The sequence below is a fragment of the Dipodomys ordii genome, unplaced genomic scaffold, assembly GCF_000151885.1.
Source record: "Dipodomys ordii isolate 6190 unplaced genomic scaffold, Dord_2.0 Scaffold81, whole genome shotgun sequence".
NCBI classification, from domain to species: Eukaryota; Metazoa; Chordata; class Mammalia; order Rodentia; family Heteromyidae; genus Dipodomys; species Dipodomys ordii.
The window spans coordinates 3,666,860-3,686,937 of NW_012267297.1; the positions used below are offsets into that span (position 1 = coordinate 3,666,860).

Genomic DNA, 20,078 nt, shown 5'->3' on the forward strand with positions numbered 1-20,078 from the left:
GCCGCCGCCCTCACCGCCGCCCCGCGCTCTCCCCCGCAGCTGTTCACCGATGGGATCACGAACAAGCTCATCGCCTGCTACGTGGGGGACGCCATGGAGGACGTGGTCCTGGTGAGGATCTACGGTAACAAGACGGAGCTGCTGGTGGACCGCGAGGAGGAGGTGAAGAGCTTCCGCGTGCTGCAGGCGCACGGCTGCGCGCCGCGGCTCTACTGCACCTTCAACAACGGACTCTGCTACGAGTTCATCCAGGGCGAGGCCCTGGGCCCGCGCCACGTCCGCCGCCCCGCCATCTTCAGGTGCGTCTGCGGGGGCCGCCACCGAACCCGGGGCCTGGCGCTGCCCCGGAGCCGCTGGGCCACAGCTCCACCTCTGTTTGTTTTTTGCCAGTCCTGGGGCTTGAACTCAAGGCCTGGGCTCTGCCCTAGAGCCTCTCTGTGTTCAAGGCTGGCGCTCTACCACTTGTGGCTTTTTCTGTGTCTGTGGTGCTGAGGAATGGAACCCAGGGCTTCGTGCATGCGAGGGGAGCGCTCTCCCCCTGAGCCACCTGCCCAGCCCTTTCACAGGTGTTAAGTAATCCTTTGTCACGTGGCCTGTTCTTTAAGTTGCTTATGTCAGTGTCATTTTCTGTGAAGATTGTCTTAAATGTGCTTGATGATTTTTCTCTGAATCTCAACTTTGAAAATGTGCTTTCTGGCTGGGAGATGGTGGCTCACACCTGTCATCCCAGCTACTCAGGAGGCTGAGATCTGAGGATCACGGTTCAAAGCCAGCACATGGTTCAAAGCCAGCACAGACAGGAAAGTCCATGAGACTTACCTCCAGTGAACCACCAGAAAACCCAAAGTGGCGCTGTGGCTCAAGTGGTAGAGCGTTAGCCTTGAGCTAAAGAGCTGAGGGACAGTGTCCAGGCCCTGAGTTCAAGTCCCATGACTGACAAAAACAAAAACAAAAAAAAGAAAATGCACTTTCTGATCTTGGAAACCCTAGCAAATGAGATTGATTTGGAAACAGCAGGTCCAGGGTTCCCAGACATTCCCTTCCACTTCTGAAAAGTCACTGAGCGTCCATTTTAATATCTGGTTTATATATGTGGCCGCTATTTACCATATTCGAAGTTAAAACCAATGTTGGAGAAGACATAGCAAGTGGGCATCCATCCTGCAAGCTGTCAGCAGGATGGGCTGTGTAGATGCTGAGCCTCCTCGAGCCCTCTCTGGGCGAGAGAGCAGAGGGAATAGTACGTATGACTTAGGAAGAAGATTAGTTTTTAATCTCCTGGAAGGATCCGTGGGGCATCTTTAAAACATGGGCGAATTAAGACAGGTGCCAGTGGCTCACGCCTGTCATCCTGGCTACTCAGGAGGCTGAGATCTGAGGATTGTGGCTGAGCAGGAAAGCCTATAAGACTCTTTATCTCCAATGGACCACCAAAAAATCCAAAGTGGAGGTGTGGTTCAAGTGGCAGAGCACCAGCCTTCAGAGGAAAAGCTCAGACACAGCGCCTCGTCTCTCAGGTCCGACTTCCGTTCTCATCTGGAAGAGGGAGCTACGCTAGTACTTACTTCTAGGGTTACTTTAGGGATTGCATTTTGGTTTTTCTTCTTGTGGGACTGAGTTTTGCATTCAAGACCTTGGTCGTGCTGGGCGGGTAGGTGTTCTACCACCTGAGCCACAGCCCAGCCCGCTTCAGAAAGGGTCTCTTGCTGTGGTCCAGTCTGGTCTTGGAGCTGGGCCTCTTACCTGTACCTTCTGCAGAGCCGGGACAGGTGTCTGCCGCAGGCTCTGCCCAGCGTGGTGCTTTTTATTCTTCGTTTTTAAATACAAGAGAGGGCCTCATTCATTTCTCGCATGTGAATATCTGCTGTTCATTTCCCCAGCACTTGTGGAAAGTCTGCCTTTCTCCAGGAGTCCTCCTGTGCTACTTTGTCAGAAATTACTACGTGTTTGTATGGGCTGTTTCTACTACCCCATCTGATTCCTCCGCCCACCTCTCCTTTGCACACACCACTGTGTCGTGTATTCCAGACCTGGAGTTTGGGCAGCGGCTGTCCTCTGTCTCATTCTTCTCTGCTGCTGTGGTCTGTGGTGTGTGTGTGTGTGTGTGTGTGTGCACGTCACTTGAGTATCACTGTGTTGTGTGGCTCTCCTCGCAGGCTGGGCCTGGCACTTGGGTTGCTTTGCATCTGTAGATACGAGCATCCTCTCCTGATGGCAAGAAGTCGTCTCGGAGTGTGCATCCTCTCCGCTGATTGGCTAACCTGTCCAGCCTCTCCACTGATTGGCTTGCCAATCTGTTCTCTTCATTGATTGGCTTACCTGTCCATCCTCTCCACTGATTGGCTTACCTGTCCATCCTCTCCACTGATTGGCTTGCCTGTCCATCCTCTCCACTGATTGGCTTACCTGTCCATCCTCTCCACTAATTGGCTTGCCTGTCTGTCCTCTCCACTGATTGGCTTGCCTGTCCGTCCTCTCCACTGACTGGCTAACCTGTCCATCCTCTCCACTGATTGGCTTGCCTGTCCATCCTCCCCACTGATTGGCTTGCCTGTCCGTCCTCTCCACTGACTGGCTAACCTGTCTGTCCTCTCCACTGATTGGCTTGCCTGTCTGTCCTCTCCACTGATTGGCTTGCCCGTCTGTTCTCTCCACTGACTGGCTAACCTGTCCGTCCTCTCCACTGATTGGCTTGCCTGTCCATCCTCTACATTGATTGGCTTACCTGTCCGTCCTCTCCACTGATTGGCTTGCCCGTCTGTTCTCTACATTGATTGGCTTATCTGTCCATCCTCTCCACTGACTGGCTAACCTGTCCATCCTCTCTACTGACTGGCTAACCTGTCCATCCTCTCCACTGATTGGCTTGCCCGTCTGTTCTCTACATTGATTGACTTATCTGTCCATCCTCTCCACTGACTGGCTAACCTGTCCATCCTCTCCACTGACTGGCTAACCTGTCCATCCTCTCCACTGACTGGCTAACCTGTCCATCCTCTCCACTGATTGGCTTGCCTGTCCATCCTCTACATTGATTGGCTTGCCTGTTTCCTCGGGAAGGTGTGGTAGGCCCCTCCTGTGTTGATGGTGTTAGGTTTACACCTGCTTTTTACTCAAAGATGAGGATGACAGCAAAAGGCTGTCAGTGTGGCTGACTTGTTACTGCCTGCAGGGGTGATTGGCCTCTCATGCCACCCATGGCCAGAGAGTGGAGCTGTGCGTGTGAACTTCACCCCTGCTACACCCTGCACCCGGAATCCCTTCTCCTGGGAGTTCCTCACAGACTTAAATTTTCTTCATGGGCAGTTGATACACACGGAAATAATCTGCTCAGTCAGCGCATTCTTGTTTGATTTTGTTGCATAGCCTTGGCTAAAGCCCAGTACCTCGAGGTGGGAGAAGGCATGTGCTTACATTCTCCTAATTAGTAGGCAGGCCATTTTTTATTTTTATTTTTATATTCCTGTTTATGTTTTGTCTTATCATGGGGCTTGAACTCTGGGCCTGGGCGCTGTCCCTCAGCTCTTCAGCTCAAGGCTAGCACTCTACCACTTGAACCACCGCGCCACTTCCGGCTTTTTCTGCTTCTGGGGTGCTGAGGAATCGAACCCAGGGCCTCATGCATGAGAGGCGAGCGCTCTACCACGGAGCCACCTGCCCAGCCTGAGAAATGCTCTTTAAGAAATACAAAATACAGATTTGTTTTTTTAGCTACGTGTAAAGTTTACTAATTGAAAATAGCTAGTGTGCTCTTGGGGTTTCCAAAAGACTGTTTTCTTCTTATAAGCATTTAACACATTTTATTTCTAGTCACAGTAATTATACAAAACATAAAAAAAGGAGCATCCTCGCCATTGTTTGCAAAGCGAACAGCCCAGGCATGTTAAATACATTCTCGTGGCTAGCTCCCTGATGCCCAGAACTCTCCTCGTCGGGCATCAGAGCACATCTCTCCTTCATGACATAACTCCCTCTTCCGCTTTCCCCTCGCCCCTGCCCGCCACCCTGTCTCCTTCTGTGAGTTTTGCCTCTGCTAGCTGCTTTGTGTGAGCGGCGCTGCCCACCGTTCATGGTGTGATGTCCTCGTGGTAGCATGTGTCACAGGGCCCGTTCTCTTCCTTTCCTTTCTTTCCCTTGGTGTACTTTTTCTTTGTTGGTGCTGGTGCTCATCTCCGGGGTCTTGTGCATGCTATACACCCAGCCTGGAAATCCTCTTCCCTTCCACCCTCTGACATTTTGTTTTTTTTTGTTTTAAGAGGCTCCCTGTGTAGCTGGGGCAAGCCTAGAATCTGTTGATCTTTCTGCTTCAGACTCCGGAGTGCAGGGATTGCAAGTGTGAGTCCTTGCAGCCTCCTTCCTCTTCAGGGCTGTGTCATATTCCTCTTACCGTACTGCATTTTGGGTATTCATCATGGATAACTGGGTTGCTGGCATGTCTTCAGCCTTTGGAATAATTTCGCTATGAACCTGGGTAAGCAGACTCCCCTGGAGGTCTGACCTCAGCTCTTTCATTCTTGACCCAGAAGTAAAACTATTGGATCATATGATAATTCTATTTGTAAGTTTTTCTTTTTTGCTATTAGTACTGGGACTTGAACCCAAGACCTGGGTACTATCCCTGAGCTTCTTTTGCTCAAGGCTGGTACTCTACCACGTGAGCCACAGCTCTACTTCTGACTTTTTTTTGCTGCTGCATTGGGAGTTAAGAGTCTGCAGGACTTTGCTGCCCCATCTGGTTTTGAACCGTGATCCTCGGATCTCCGCCTCCTGAGTGGCCAGGACGACAGGCGTGAGCCACTGGCGCCCAGCTTGGCCGAAAGTTTTCTTACTAGATACAGTGTCCTGATGGCTGCAAGCACTTTCTTGGGTGGATTTGCATTTCCCTAAGAATGATGAGCAATGCGGAACATGTATTTTGAGCCTTATGATTATCTTTGGAGAAACACCTTATTTTAGTTCTAATTGAATTGTTCTTTTTATTCAAGAGTTCATTCTTATTCTCAGCCCGTGGTCAAAGGCACGTGCTGCCACACTTAGGATCGGGTTATAAACTCAGCCTGAAGCTTGAGAAAACCACGAGTTTAGAGATGCATGTGATACACCTGCCCTACCCAATAACATGGCTTAAAACACTACAGAACTGCTGCAGTAGCACTGGTGTGGCCCGCCTGACTCGTGGCTCTCTGCTGCCACCTAGCCCTGCTCGGGAGCATTGCAGGCGCCGTGGTGGCTCTGCTGAATCCTGGCGACTGGTAGTGACTCGCAGATCTCTTCGCTCCTGTGGCTGGCTTTTCACTCTGCAGGTTGTGTTCTTTTGGGCACAGCTTTAAGATGTGACGTAGTCCATTTTATCTAGACGCCTGTGAAGGTAAATGGAGTCATCTGAGGCATCGCTGCAGTTACACAGGGCTGGGAAGCTTCTTGCTCTGTGTTTTCTGAGAGTTCTTGTAATTTTTGCTCTTTTTTTGTTATGTTTTTCTTTTTTTTGATGCTGGTTACTGGGGCTTGAAATCAGAACCTGGCGCTGTCCCTTAGCTCTTTTGCTCAGGCTGGCACTTTACCACTTGAGCCACGGCTCCTTTTTTTTTTGGTGGTTTATTGTTTCACAGACTTTCGTGTCTGGGCTGGCTTCAAACCACGATCCTCAGATCTCAGCCTCCTGGGTAGTCAGGATTATAGGTCTGAGCCGCCAGTGCTCTGGCTCTGTTCATTTTGAGAAACAGAACAGGCTGGTCTCTAATTTGCTATTCTCCTGCATCAGTTTCTGTGTGCTGGAATTACAGGCGTGTCCTACCAAACCTGGCCCTAGCCCTTAGGTTTAGGTGTTTTAAGTCTTTTTTTTTGTTGTTGTTGTTGGTCATGGGGCCTGAACTCTGGGCCTGGGCGCTGTCCCTCAGCTCTTCAGCTCAAGGTGAGCGCTCTACCACTTGAACCACAGCACCACTTCTAGTTTTCTGGTGGTTCATTGGAGATCAGAGTTTCATGGATTTTCCTACCCAGTTTGGGTTTGAACCACGATCCTCAGATCTCAGCCTCCTGAGTAGCTGGGATGACAGGCGTGAGCCACCAGTGCCCAGCTATGTTTTGTTTTCAATTTCATTGGTTAAGTTGATTCCTAAGGATTCCATTCTTTTTCATGCTGTGGTCTTTTTAGGGTTGTGTATTGTTAGAAAAAGCACATAACTTTTGCATGTTGAGTTGACTTTATTTTGCAAGTTTACTGAAGCTGCTTTTTTTAATACAAGATACTAATTTTCTTATAAAAGCCTTTTCTTAGAATTTTTATGGTTTGTTTAATCTGTTTATAAAAAAACGTAGGTCATATTTAATGTTTAAACTAGTGTGGCTGCTTTTTAAATACATAGATGCTGTGATTTATGTAGATGTATAAATGGAACTATTTCTGTCTATGTGCAGGTTTATATATAGTACACATTTGTTTTATGGCACTGAGGATTGAGCTCAAGGATTTGAACCCTTGAACCTTTTGTCATAGTAACCAAAAAGGACCAAAATAGCTCTGCTGCCTACAACAGAAGAGCAGTGGTTTTGAGGCCTGTTGAAATTGGCCTCAAAATTTGTAGCCTCTGAAAAGCAGTTTATAACAGATGTGACTTTCTTATTTAAAAACTGGACAGCTATGTATGCCTGGGAAGGTGGCTTAGTGGTAGAGTGCTTGCCTGGCATGCATGAAGCCCTGGGTTCGATTCCTCAGTACCACCTACACAGAAAGTGGCTCTGTGGCCCAAGTGGTAGAGTGCTAGCCTTGAGCAAAAGAAATTTAACCAGGCCCTGATTTCAAGTCCCAGGACTGGCAAAAAACAAACCAAAACCCCCCCACATGGGCAGCTAGCTGTGTGCTTATGGTTCACACCTTATAATCCTAGATCCTTAGGAGGCTGAGATCTGAGGATTATGGTTCAGAGCTGGCCGGGGCAAAAACAGTCAGTGAACCCTTATCTCCATTTAACCCTCAAAAAGCCCACAGTGGAGCTATAGCCCACGCATAGAGAACCAACAAGGCTGAGAGCAAAACTAAGCCAGACTGTAAAGCCCTGAGTTCAAGCCCTACTTCTAACATAAAAAAAAACAAACCAAAATCCAGGCAGTATGTTTTTGTATAGGACAACACAAATTTCCCTATACAGAAAGCACGATTTTTCTTACACAGATCTAAGGTCAATTTCTGAGAGTTTCACAGATCCAAAATAGGGGCTGGGCAGGTGCTCAGTGGAAGAGTGCTCACCTTGCATGCATGAGGCCCTGGGTTCGATTCCTCAGCACCACAGAAGCAGAAAGTGGTGCAGTGGCTCATGGGGTAGAGCGTCAGCCTTGAGCCAAAGCAGCTCAGGGGCAGCGCCTAGGCCCTGAGTTCACAGCGTTTCAGGGCACACACTTAGAATCAGGAGTCCAGGCTGTCCCCAAAGTGCTTCAGTTCAGGGGTGCAACTCCACACGGAGCCTTTGTCGTCTGCTCAGAAGCGGGGCGGGGTTCACAGAAAGTCCTGTGATGAGCCCCATTCACAACTAGAGAGAGAGCCGGGGCCCAGGGATAAATTCCATTCATAACTCTGTGTGGGAGAGTCAGTTGTGGGGCCTGAACTCAGGGCCTGGGTGCTGTCCCTGAGCTCTTCAGCTCAAGGCAAGCGCTCTACCACTTGAACCACAGCTCCACTTCCAGTTTGCTCGGGGTCCATTGGAGATCAGACTTTCCTGCCCAGGCTGGCTTTGAACTGGGATCCTCAGGTCTCAGCCTCCTGAGTAGTGGGATGAGAGGCGGGAGCCACCGGCGTGGGGCCTGTTCATAACTGTTCATAGAAGAACTTGGCCTGATAAGGGCGGCTTAGGAGGCTGGGCTGGGACAGTGGGTCTCCGCGGCTGTGCTGGGCAGGAGCTGTCAGGCGATCGTGGTGGAACAGGTCAGCCCGTCCTCTTGCGGCCATCCGGCCTGCACCCTGATCACGGAGGGGAGACGCCAGCCCCCCTGTGTGGGGAGGAGGCTGTTTGGCTTTAGGTGTGTTCCCTGGATTTCTACAAGAAAAGGCACAGAAATGCCTAGCAGACAGCGGGGCTGCTGACGAATCTCCTCCACAGCGTGAACCCTCACCCTGCGCCCCATCTTCTTTCTAATGCTGTTTGATGCAGGCTCATAGCTCGTCAGCTCGCCAAAATCCATGCCATCCACGCACACAACGGCTGGGTCCCCAAGTCCAACCTGTGGCTGAAGATGGGGAAATACTTCTCTCTCATTCCTACAGGATTCGCCGACGAAGAGCTTAATCAAAGGTACGACTTGGTTTTTGCATTTTGTGTTTTGGGGAAGGGGCTTGTCCTGGACAGATGAGCTGCAATGCTGACTCCGAGCACCACGCCTGCCTTATCTCTGCGCCGGGGTAGGAGACCAGCCTGTGTGGACTCTCCCAGGCTTCGGGGCCCCCCCACCCCCCGTCAGATAGAGATAGGAACGCAGAGCATTTGTTTGAAAACAGTTGGAACACAAGGACACATTGTTAGGAGCTGACCAAGGAGAGCCTTTAAAAAAAAAATGGTTCAAAGCTGACAAAAGCTTTATTGGGACAGAATACTAATACCGAAAACATGGACTTAGCTCACTCTGCTGTGACTTGTGTTTTTCTTTTTGTCCAGTCCTGGGGATAGAACTCAGGGCCTGGGTGTGGTCTCTGAAGCTGCTTTTGCTCAAAGCTAGCGCTCTACCACTTAAGCCACAGCACCACTTCCGGCTTTTTCTGTGTATGTGGTGTGCTGAGGAATTGAACCCAGGGCTTGATGCATGCGAGGCAAGCGCTCTACCCCTGAGCCACCTGCCCAGCCCCATTTCCTCCAGTTTTTTAATGTTAGGTTAATTCTTAGATTTTTTTCCCCCCTTTTCTACCCAAAGACTTAACCATTGCTTAGTTTTCCTTTCTTCGTGTATAAGTTGTATCCTAAAAGTTTCTTTATTTTTCAGCTCTTGGGACATATTGTTCTGTTGTTTATTTGTAGATGGACAGAATTTACTCAGAGTAGATTTGAATTCTTAACATTAAAAAAAATGCCACTAAGATAAACAAGGCCTACCTCTTCTTTTGAAATGAAAGGTTCCTAAGTGATATTCCAAGCTCCCAGCTTCTCCAGGAAGAGATGACGTGGTTGAAGAACATTCTTTCTAACCTGGGCTCGCCGGTTGTTCTGTGTCACAATGATCTATTGTGTAAAAATATCATCTACAATGAGAAAGAAGGTAGGTATTCGACCTTACCAGTAAGTCAGATGGCTTCTTCTAGATGCTTAGTGGCCCTTTGATATGTGTACCAAGTTAAGATAAATGATTTTAAATGCACCCATTTAAAAATGTGCCTGAAAATTTCACATGTTTTCTTGATAGGTTGTCCAGTCATGGTAACTGATCAGTTAGAAGTCTAGTCTACATGTGTGTATAAAGTATGTTTTAAAAGTTGGTTTGTTAGAATCAGTTCGTGGATCATGTTGCATTTTTTTTTAATTAAAGTGGAAAATGAAATGATTTTGCTTACAGAGAAAACTCTAGAACCTATTCAATAATTCATGATTTGAGAGGGTCCTTACTCGCCACAGACTAGATCTGTCCACTTGTACTGCTGTTACTTCCGTGTTTAAGGAGCTTCCCACAGCGCTGAGAGAGAACAGTGTAGCAGGTTCTGTAGACCTTTCGAGAAAGCCGGAGATGGAAGATGGACTCTTGCTAGTTGTCCCTATTCATAGTTGCTAAAATAAAATAATAACCAAAGAGCTTTGGTAAATGGGCTTCAGCTCTTTTGAGGTAGACGTTGATACCTGTGATTAGTCACACGTTGGTGTATTCAAATTCGGCTTTCAAATCAGAGAAACATTTGGGTTGTATTATCCCATGGGGAAAAGCGGGTTGAGGTTTGGTTGCTCAGTGATGTAGATCCCCTTCATATACCAAAGGGAGATCCGTCTCTCTCTCTCTGTTCATATTTATTTATTGAGGTGGTGGTACTGGGGTTTTAACTCAGAGCACGTTGCTGGGCAGCTGCTCTACCCACTACCCCCCCCCCCCCCCCTTCAATATGCAAGTGTTGTTAAGAGAGTAGCGTTTGGAAGTAAGCGTATCGCTGTGAAGCTGTTGCTTTTCTCAGACAGAGAAGGGAGCCCCAACACCAACGAGTGGTCTGGAGCGTAGTCACAATAGCATTAGCTGACCGGTTACGACCCTCCCTGTAATGTAAGTTGGGCCTGCTGTGATATCATCATTGTTAATGCCATAGTGAACTGAAACATGTATTTTGCAAAGCATGTTGGAGTGTTTTATATTTGCTCTTTTAATGTGGATTAGAGATCATATTTAAAAAGCGTACTGAGCTAATATCTTTATTTTTAAATCATGCTGCAGTTTTTAGCTGGAATTTTTAAAAAAAAATTTGTATTTTAAATTAAAGGTATACCCTAAAAATGAAGTGCTTGACAATGTTCTTAGAGTCTATTTCTTATAGAGATGGTATATAATTGTCCTAGCATATGTACCCTAGAGTGTAAAGAAGTAACCAAATCCCAGTGCCATCTGTGAAATGACGTTAGTTATTCGCTAAAGCAATGTATTAGCTTATAGTGCAGTTCAAGATCTAAGTAATTATATACACATTGTATATAATGGAATTTCAGGTGAAGGACTTCACCTTACATTTGAAGTGGACACTCAGCTTTATTTTTAACTGCAAGTGATCAAAGAGGACCTGTTATTTCCTTTGGAATATAATCTTAATCCCTCATCTTTTTTATTTTCATAAATTTCATTTGCATATTCATTTCATGGAACAAACTTGTTTATAAAATTTAAAATAATGGGCCAAAATGAGCAGATTAATTTTGTCATGGGACCAAAAAAAAATCAGATTACTTTGGAATAGCTGTTCATGCTTCACTCACACAATTCTCATAATTGCAAGTAAAATCTTGAGGGTTGAATTCGGCTCTAGTAGGTCAGTATATTTCATCGGCATAAGAGGTACGGCTTGAATTCATCTTTTCTGTCTTGATTTTTCACCCTATCCAGAATAAATACATTTTATAGCTCCACAAATGCAACTCTTTAAATATACATTCAAAGAATCCCCCTCTCCCCCCATTTCAGGGCTTTCACCCGATGTCTCAAGCTCTCTAACTTACAGTTAGTGCTCTACTATTTGAACCACATCTCTAGCCCAGCTTTTTGCTGGATCATTGGAAATGAAGTCTCTAGACTTTTTTTTTTTTTTTTTAACCCCAGGCTGGCTTTGAAACACTGTCTTCTGGATCTCAGCTTCCTGAATGGTAGCTAGGATTACAGGTGTGAGCACAGATACCAGCTCTCCCATTTTCCAATCAAAACCCTTTTTGTACCATTTGTGTCTGTTTTCCTTTCTTTCTCTGTGGTTTTGTTTGTGTCCTGGTTATGAAAGGAGGTTTATCAGCTTACCGGAACAGTCTTCTCTTGTCGGTTAGGTAGGCTCATTTGTACCTTGTGGCATTCAGTTGAAAAATGAACCAGTTCCTCATATTGTTTGGATGTGGCATTCAGAGAAATATGGCTAGAAAGTTCAGATAACTCAAGAAAGTCTGGGGAGAGGCTGCTTCTGTTTGGGGACAAGCTGTGAATTAGGAGCTGATAGAATAAAACCATATCACTTCCTTGAGGCTTTATGCCTTTTTTTTTTTTTTCTTGCCAGCCCTGGGGCTTGAACTCAGGGCCTGGGCACTGTCAAGGCTAACACTCTGCCGCTTGAGCCACAGCACCACTTCTGGCTTTTTCTGTGTCTGTGGGACTGAGGAATGGAACCCAGGGCCTCCTGCACGCGAGGCGAGCGCTCTACCACTGAGCCACTTTCCCCAGCCCTCGTGTGCTTTACCTTTAGTAAATTGGCTGCACCAAAACCTGCACAAGTGGAGCCTCGGCTTTACCCTGTGGATGGGAGCTGTCTCAGGCCGGATCGCCGTGCTGTTCACCTTCATCCTGTCACAGCATCCTGTCTTAGCAAGAGGCTAAGATGATTGAGCTGTGTCCTTCCCAAGGTGTTCACGTGATGAGCTCTCACCCACCTTGGGAGACCCATTTAGATAAGGCTCTGGCCTTGACATTATCGTCAGATCTATAATGTCTCTCAGCATTTATTCTCAGTAAACATCAGACTTTTCATTTGTCACACGTGCCACCTTCATAAGTTTTCACAGGACCATTTTGAGGTCACTGCCATGTACGTGTGTGTGTGTGTGTCTGTCTGCCTGCCTGTCTGTCTGTGTCTGTGTCTCAAGATCCTGGGCGTTGTGCCTAAGCTCTTTTGCCGAAGGCTAGCACTCTACCACTTGGAGCCACAGCTCCACTTTCAGCCTTCTGGTGGTTCATTGGAAGTAAGAGTCTCCTGGACTTTCCTGCCCGGGCTGGCTCTGAGCCACGGTCCTCAGATCTCAGCCTCCTGAGTAGCTGGGGTGACAGGGGGGAGCCACTAGTGCCTGGCTCTGTTTATGTTTTTTTTTTTTAATGAAAGTATTATTGCTTTAATAACTTAGGAGACTTTTGTTCCCCATGGATTTTTATAATTTAGTCATACCTGAGTCATACTAGGGGGTTTGTGAACAGTACAGCTTCTTCAAGAAAACTGTCCTTATCTGAGAAATCATTGCATACATGCAAAACTGCACTTCTTGCTGTCCAACTAGAAGTGCTGTGTACACAATCCAAAGTGTGTGTTTCCAGTGTGAGCTGGGGGTTGTACCTCCACCTACAGTCCCGGCCCCCAGCAGGACAGAAGTGTGTGTACCTAATGCATGCAGCCTTCACAAGCCCAGAGACACATATTCGTGTTTCTCACAGAGGAATACACAGACCCAGTCTCTCAGACATTGCAGTAGATTTGCCGCCCCCCGCCCCCCGACTCTAGGAAAGTGAACCGATTTGTAGGCCTCGCTTACGTATCTGCCCGCGTGGGGGTCTAGAATTGTTGAAAAGTTTGGGCTTTGTCACGTTATCATTCTGTCCATCCACCCATTCATCTTTTAAAGTACTTATTTCAAAGTGAGTCGTAGACATCCGTGATCTTCCCGCTGAAGCACACCACCTAACATTCAGGATTTCACCATAATATGATCTATAAATGTGAGCAGGCGCACAGAGCTGGGCATGGGAAAGAGCATCTTTAGTCCCGGCTCACGGGGAGACTGAGGCAGAAGGATGGCTTCAGGCCAGGAGTTCAAGGCCAGCCCAGGCAGCATAGTGAGATCTGTTTCCTTTCACACAAACCCAAAGAGCTTGAGCTTGAGCACGCCACTGAATAGATCTTTGACAAATGTTTATACCTGTGACTCAAACTAGCCATTAGATTTTTATGAAGAGTAATCCAGTGCTCCTCTCTCCTGGACCATGAGTTAGCAGAAAGCCTCAGTGTCACGCAAAAGCAGCTCAGCGTTCGGGAGGAGAAGGGCCGAGTTTTTCTTCCCCTACCCTTTCCCCTTTAACCCAAAGAAAGGGATCCACCCGGAAGCGGTAGCCATACATGGTAATTCTTTTTTTTAAGTGTGCTTTACAAGCACTCTTACCAGGGGAACACCATTTGTCTATGGAGATGTAAACAGTTTCACTGTGGATGGTTTTTACAGCCTACATTTGCAGAATCTGCAGAAAAACACCCAGCGTTGAAAATCCAAGTCACGGATTTGTCCCCGGCTGTCACCCACTGTGTGTGTCCCCTCCATCTTCCCAAGCGGATCTCCCTGGAAGCTAGGAAGCTGAGCCTGCTCCTTTGAAGACGCCCCTGTCCCTAAAATTGTGTAAAATCTTTTCTCATCTCTAGACACTGGAATTCGCACAGTTGAGATCAGTTGTGTTTTTCATTGAGTTCTAAGCATGACCTCTATTTCACGGGAAATTTTTAGAAGCCAGAAGCTAAAATTAACAAGGATGTGTTGAGAGGAAAAAAATATTCTGTAATTTGATTTTTTTTCCCCCCGCCTGGCGCCCTCCACGAACGCCTCTTGAAACGTTTGAACTCCGCTGCAGAATCTTAAATTTAAGGCTGAGTTCCACTTCGTTTGTAGTGGTTTGAAGTGAAAGAAGAAAAAAAAAGAATAGTTGATGCAGATTTTTTTTTTAAAAACAACCATTTTTCTTTCCTGTTCAGCTTGTGTGTGTTGTAAACTGTGAGTTTGCCAAATTCTCTTCATCTGCTGCAGATTAGGTCTGCCCTGTCTCCGCCATGTTGGCGGTGCCCGCGCCTCTTGCGCACTGATGGACTGTTACCGCACCACTTGACTTGCACGGAGACCGGTAACAGCCTCCTCTGTATCTTCTCAGCTCTTTTTCTTCTTGTGTAAACCTTTCATTATTCGTAAACTCAACCTAGCATTTAAGAGTTAAAAAAAAAAAGGCTAGCTGTCATGGATTAATGAATGCTACTCTTAAAGTCACCGTTAAACATGATCAGACAGAAAAAGGATTTTTTTTTAAAGCTTGTTTAAACACACAAAAAAAGTGATCTCTGTTTTATTCAGTAAACGGGGTGAAGAAACAGGCCTGTCATTTTTTTTTTTTTTATTTTAGCCTACTGTCTTACTTAACTCTATTTGGCCCAAGGCTAAAATTCTCAGTCTGGAAAATGGAAGCTTTATATCTGAAGTGGCCAACGTATTTGGATGGTTGAGGACTGGGCTGTGTTCTTTTATTGGCATGTAACGAGTTGACATGAGCTCTACAAGAACTGGCCTTGAAAGAGCCAAAGCAATCAACAGCTGTCGTGTAAAGAATCACATGCTTTGGTGGGCTCAGGGGTGGTGGGCTCAGTCTTGGTAACTCTCCCACCTGGCCTTTTTCTCTTTTTCTATTGAAGGCTGATGGCTAGGTGTCCTGCGAATCACGGTACTTCAGCTCTCCTATCCAGTGGATTGTTTTTGTATAAAGATTTTGAGTGTTTTCCTCCACCAATAGTATTTATTGTAAAGAAGAAAAGAGGAAAAAAGTCACTTGTCTGTCACCAGTCATAAACCAGCTTGACGTTTTGTTTTAGTTTGTTTCTTGCCTTTTTTTTTTAATTTTTTTTGCTGGTCGTGGAGCTTAAACTCTGGGCCTGGGCACTGACCCTCAGCTCTTCAGTTCAAGGCTGGTGCTCTAACCACTTGAGCCATAGCGCCTCTTCCAGTTTTCTGGTGGTTTACTGGAGATTAGAGTTTCACAGACTTTCCTGCCCGGGCTGGCTTTGAACCATGATCCTCAGATCTCAGCCTCCTGAGTAGGTAGGATGACAGGCGGGAGCCACCAGTGCCCGGCTCTTTTTTTTCAATTGTTGGGGTCACATGTAGGCAAGTGTTTTTACTACTGAGTTGTATCCCTGGTCCTTCACGGTTATTTACACATTTAGAATTAAATACACTACTACTTTAAAACACTTTGCTTGTATGTAAAATCCTACACTTGGCATAACTTCTTTTTGTGTGTGTGTATATGTGATATAATAGTTTTTCTCTGTATTCGAATAGGATCCCACATAACTTCCTGAATGAACTCTACAAACGTGCATCAAGATGCTCAAGTGCAAAAGCAGTTTTTTGGGCACTGCGCGCGTGTGTAGTCCGGGGATGTTTTGTTACACAGCAGTGACTGCACAGCTGTTACACAGCGCGTCCTTGGCCCCGTGTCCCTTCCAGCTCACCCTGGCCCAGACAGTGACTTACAGCAGTATTGTTTTCAATTTTTTTTTAAAATTTTTGCTCCCTTTTCTGTTGTTTACATGGAGCCTGTATCTTATTGAAAGAGTTTAAAGTATATACAATAAGTCTGTTGCAAAAATGAAGACTAGGGCCTTTTAGCTTCTGTAAAGATGTCTCCTTTTTGCTTCATCTTTTGCGAGGATGAACTGGCCCCTCCCTGTGCGGCAGCACTGCGGGTCTGCTGACGCGCTGCTGGTGTGTGAAGCGGGGCTCCAGCTCAGAGCGCACACAGCGCTTCTTAGCTTCACGGGCCGCTCGAAAAGCAGCATCCGCACAGCATTCTGTTCAAGCTGATGTTTGATTTCAGATCTTAGGATAGCAGAGGTGGTTAGGTGATTGGCGATGCCAAAAGATAGGAGTTAGTTTTGAATGAAAGCTGGCATTTTTTAAAATGACTGTTGCCCCCCCCCCGCCCCCCCGCTGTTGGAGGATGACTCCGTTTTCCTCTCTATTTAATAGAGTGGACATTAGTGTTCACGAGACGCTGTTGATGAAGACATAATTGGAATTTTGTAAAGCTCATTGCCATAAAATTCACAGCCTTACCTTGTCCTGTCTCACAAGTGCACATAAAACAGGCACACAGCATGAGACAAACTATGGGAAGCTATTTTAATTACAGATAGCGTAGGGGCTCGTTCGCCGCTGGCGGGACTTCTTACTGCCTTTGTTTTTGTGTCTCACATAGGTGATGTACAGTTCATTGATTATGAATATTCTGGATACAACTACTTGGCATATGATATTGGAAATCACTTCAATGAGTTCGCAGGTAAAACCCAAGGCTGGCCTAACAAAGTCATGCATTCGTTTTATTTTTGTTGCCAATCCTAGGCTTGAACTCAGGGCCTGGGCGCTGGCCCTGAGCTGCTTTTGCTCAAGGCTGGCGCTCTACCACTTGAGCCACAGCGCCACTTCTGGCTTTTTCTGTGTATGTGGTCCTGAGGAACCCAGGGTTTCGTGCATGCCAGGCGAGCGCTCTACCACTGAGCCACACGCCCAGCCCAGTCACCCATTTGGAATTTGTACCCTATTTAATTTGTGTTTATTATTGGTAGTTTTATAAGAAGTGAGCTTGGGGCAGAAGGAGCAATGTTTTTCTACTTCTTACTGACCACGTCTCTTCATTGTTAATTATTTACTGGAGGAAAAGCCATCAGTAATAGGAAAAGAAGTGATGACGTCGCTTTATTCTTCTTCTTCTATTATTACTAACTCAACAGTGGAGTGTACAGACCCAGGAAATGACATGGCCTGGTCAAATACAGAGAGCTAAGATTCCCACCCAGTGTTTTCTCTTACAACAGACTGCTGGGGCCGAGTGTGTACTGGAGGTTGAATGCCTGCCTGGTGCGTGTAAGGTCTTGGGTTCCACGCCCTGCACAACAGTAAAACACACAACAAAGCCTTGCTTGTGCTCAAATATTGAGCTGTCGAATATGTAGATCTGTATATGTATTTATGTATATGTATATTTGTATGTATGTATATGTATTTTTATATGTGTATACACACATATATACATATACATATATATATATAGATAGATAGATATAGATATTTTGGCCAGTTGTGGGACTTGAACTCAGGGCCTGGGCGCTGTCCCTGAGCTTCTTTTGCTCAAGGCTAGCGCTCTACCACCTAAGCCACAGCCCCACTTCCTGTTTCCTGGTGATCCATTGGAGATCAGAGTCTCACAGACTTTCCTGTCTGGGCTGGCTTGGAACTGTGATCCTCTTGAGTAGCTGGGATGACAGGTATGAGCCACCAGTGCCCAGCTCCAGTATCTATTTTGTGAGTGTGTGTGTTGGTCCTAGGGTCTGAACTCATAGCCTGGACACTGTCCCTTAGCTTTTTTTCTGTAAGATGAGCACTCTACCAATCAAGCCACAGCTCCACTTCCAGTTTTTTGGTGGTTGATGGAGATAAGAGTCCTACAGACGTTCCTGCCGAGGCTGGCTTCTAACCACAGTCCTTAGCTCTCATCCTCCTGAGTAGCCGGGATGACAGGGGTGAGCCGCCAAGCAAAGCAGAAAGTGGGCCTGGTGCCGGTGGCTCCCGCCTGTCATCCCAGCTGCTCAGGAGGCTGAGATCTGAGGATCGCCGTTCAAAGCCAGACCCAGGCAGGAAAGTCCGTGAGACTCTTTATCTCCAAGGAGCCACCAGAAAACCGGAAGTGGAGCTGTGGCTCAAAGTGGTAGAGCACCAGCCTTGAGTGAAGAGCTGAGGGACAGCGCCCAGGCCCTGAGTTCAAGCCCCATGATCAACAACAACAACAAAAAAAATCCATGAACAGCTAGTGTGACGACGTTCCAGGTACGTTGAAGAGTGTGACTTCAGTGTGGCGCGTGCGTGTGTCTTCCTGCAGGTGTGAGTGATGTAGACTATAGTCTCTACCCAGATGAAGAGCTGCAGAGACAGTGGCTGCGGGCCTACCTGGAGGCCTACCAGGAGTTCAAGGGCTTCGGCACCGAGGTCACGGACAGCGACGTGGAGACCCTCTTCATCCACGTCAACCAGTTTGCGTTGGTAAGGCTAGCGTGCGGAAAAGGACATAGTAAGATCATTTGAAATGTGTCATTATCAGTATTATCATTATCAGTTTTGAGTTGTACGGCTTTGTTTTTGTGCCAGTCCTGGGACTTGAACTCAGGGCCTGGGCGCTGTCCCTGAGCTCTTTTGCTCAAGGCTGGCGCTCTACCACCTGAGCCACAGCGCCACGTTCAGCTTTCTGCTGGCTGACTTGAGAGAAGAGTGTCACAGGCGTTTCTGTGCAGGCTGGCCTCAAACCCTGATCCTCAGATCTCAGCCTCCTGAGCAGCCAGGATGACAGGCGGGAGCCGCTGGCGCCTGACTCGTGCAAATGCTTTGTTCAAGATACTGAAGAGTTTGTGCTGCCCAGAGCTGCCCCTGCCTCCACCTGGCTTTTGAGGACAAACTTAGGTTCCGTTCACCATGCGATCCCCAGGACCTGGACCAGCACCGGGCCCTGTGGCGCTCAGTAGTTGTTTGTGTAAGGAACCGTCTCCAGTTGGGGTTAGGACCATTGTGAGAAGCAGTTTGTCATTTCCATTCTCTGGATGAGCTTACAAACATGGACTCAAAGTAGATGCACGTGAATGGAGTTTTCCACACTTTACTCATCGCCCCTCAGTGTTAACTACCTCGAGTGTAGATGGAGACATACGATTCATGATTTAAACCCGTGTTTTGTCTTGACCTTTTTTGATTACTCCTTATATTAAGTATATTACTTATATTATTACATATTTATATATACTATGTATTTATCCATACCATAGACAAAGTATATTCATTATATTAAGTAGTATATTGAGTATCTATAGGCTATATATTGGAAACAGTCATGTTAAAATCAGTATTGTTTTCAAAATGTGGAAGTCTTTTTCCAGAATAAAAAGCAGATGAGTGAGAAAACAGCATTATTTTACACGTTGGCAAATTTCTTCAGTGCTTCTTAATAGAAGATGGCTTGATTTCCCGTAGTTTCCATCTGTTGTAACATGCTGTCTCAGTTGACGTATAGGAAGAAAAATAACTCCACACAAGATGTTGTTGGGAAAGAAAAAGTCTACCTACCTTCTCAGATCACTGTGTGTGTGTGTGTGTGTGTGTGTGCGTGCGCGTGTGCATGTGTGTGTGTGTGCGCGTGTGTGCATGCGTGTGCATGCATGTGTGCATGCATGTGTGTGCGTGCGTGTGTGTGCATGCGTGTGTGATTGTGTGTGCATGCGTGTGTGCGTGTGTGCATGCATGTGTGTGTACGTGTGTGTGCGCGCGCGTGTGTGTGCTTGTGTGTGCATGCATGTGCGTGTGTGCATGCGTGCATGTGCGTGCGTGCGTGTGCATGCATGTGTGTGTTTGTGCGTGCGCGTGTGTGCGTGTGTGTGTGTGCATGTGTGTGCATACATGTGTGCGTGCGTGCATGTGCGTGCGTGCATGTGCGTGTGTGTGTGTGCGTGTGTGTTTATGCCAGTACTGGGACTTGAACTCAAGGCCACACACTCCTACTTGGTTTTTTAATTCAAGGCTAGTGCTCTATCACTTGACCCACCTCCACTTTTGGCTTTTTGCTGATTAATTGGAGATCAGGTCTGACTTTGAACCTGATCCTTACATGTCAGCTTTCTGAGTAGCTAAGGATCACAGGTGCAAGCAAAGCAACCGGCTGGTGTGTGTCCTCTTTTTTTGATTTTTTTTTTTTTTGTTTGGGTTTTTTTTTTAACTGTATTTTTTTTTTGTCTTTTCTTTTTTGGTACTGGGGATCGGACCCAGGACGTTGCTCTTGCTAGGCAAGCGCTTTGCCACTGAGCTACATCCCAGCCC

The 20,078-nt window shown here is 46.8% G+C and overlaps 1 protein-coding gene across 1 annotated transcript in view; it reads left to right on the top strand.

Moving 5' to 3' along the window:
- Positions 1-20,078, top strand: part of Etnk1 (ethanolamine kinase 1) — a 34,788-nt gene that overhangs the window by 10,997 nt on the left and 3,713 nt on the right. The window contains exons 2-6 of the mRNA XM_013025096.1: positions 40-299; positions 8,145-8,285; positions 9,098-9,240; positions 16,420-16,503; positions 18,100-18,260. Coding sequence (XP_012880550.1) covers positions 40-299; positions 8,145-8,285; positions 9,098-9,240; positions 16,420-16,503; positions 18,100-18,260 — 789 coding nt within the window. The remainder of the gene's footprint in view (positions 1-39; positions 300-8,144; positions 8,286-9,097; positions 9,241-16,419; positions 16,504-18,099; positions 18,261-20,078) is intronic.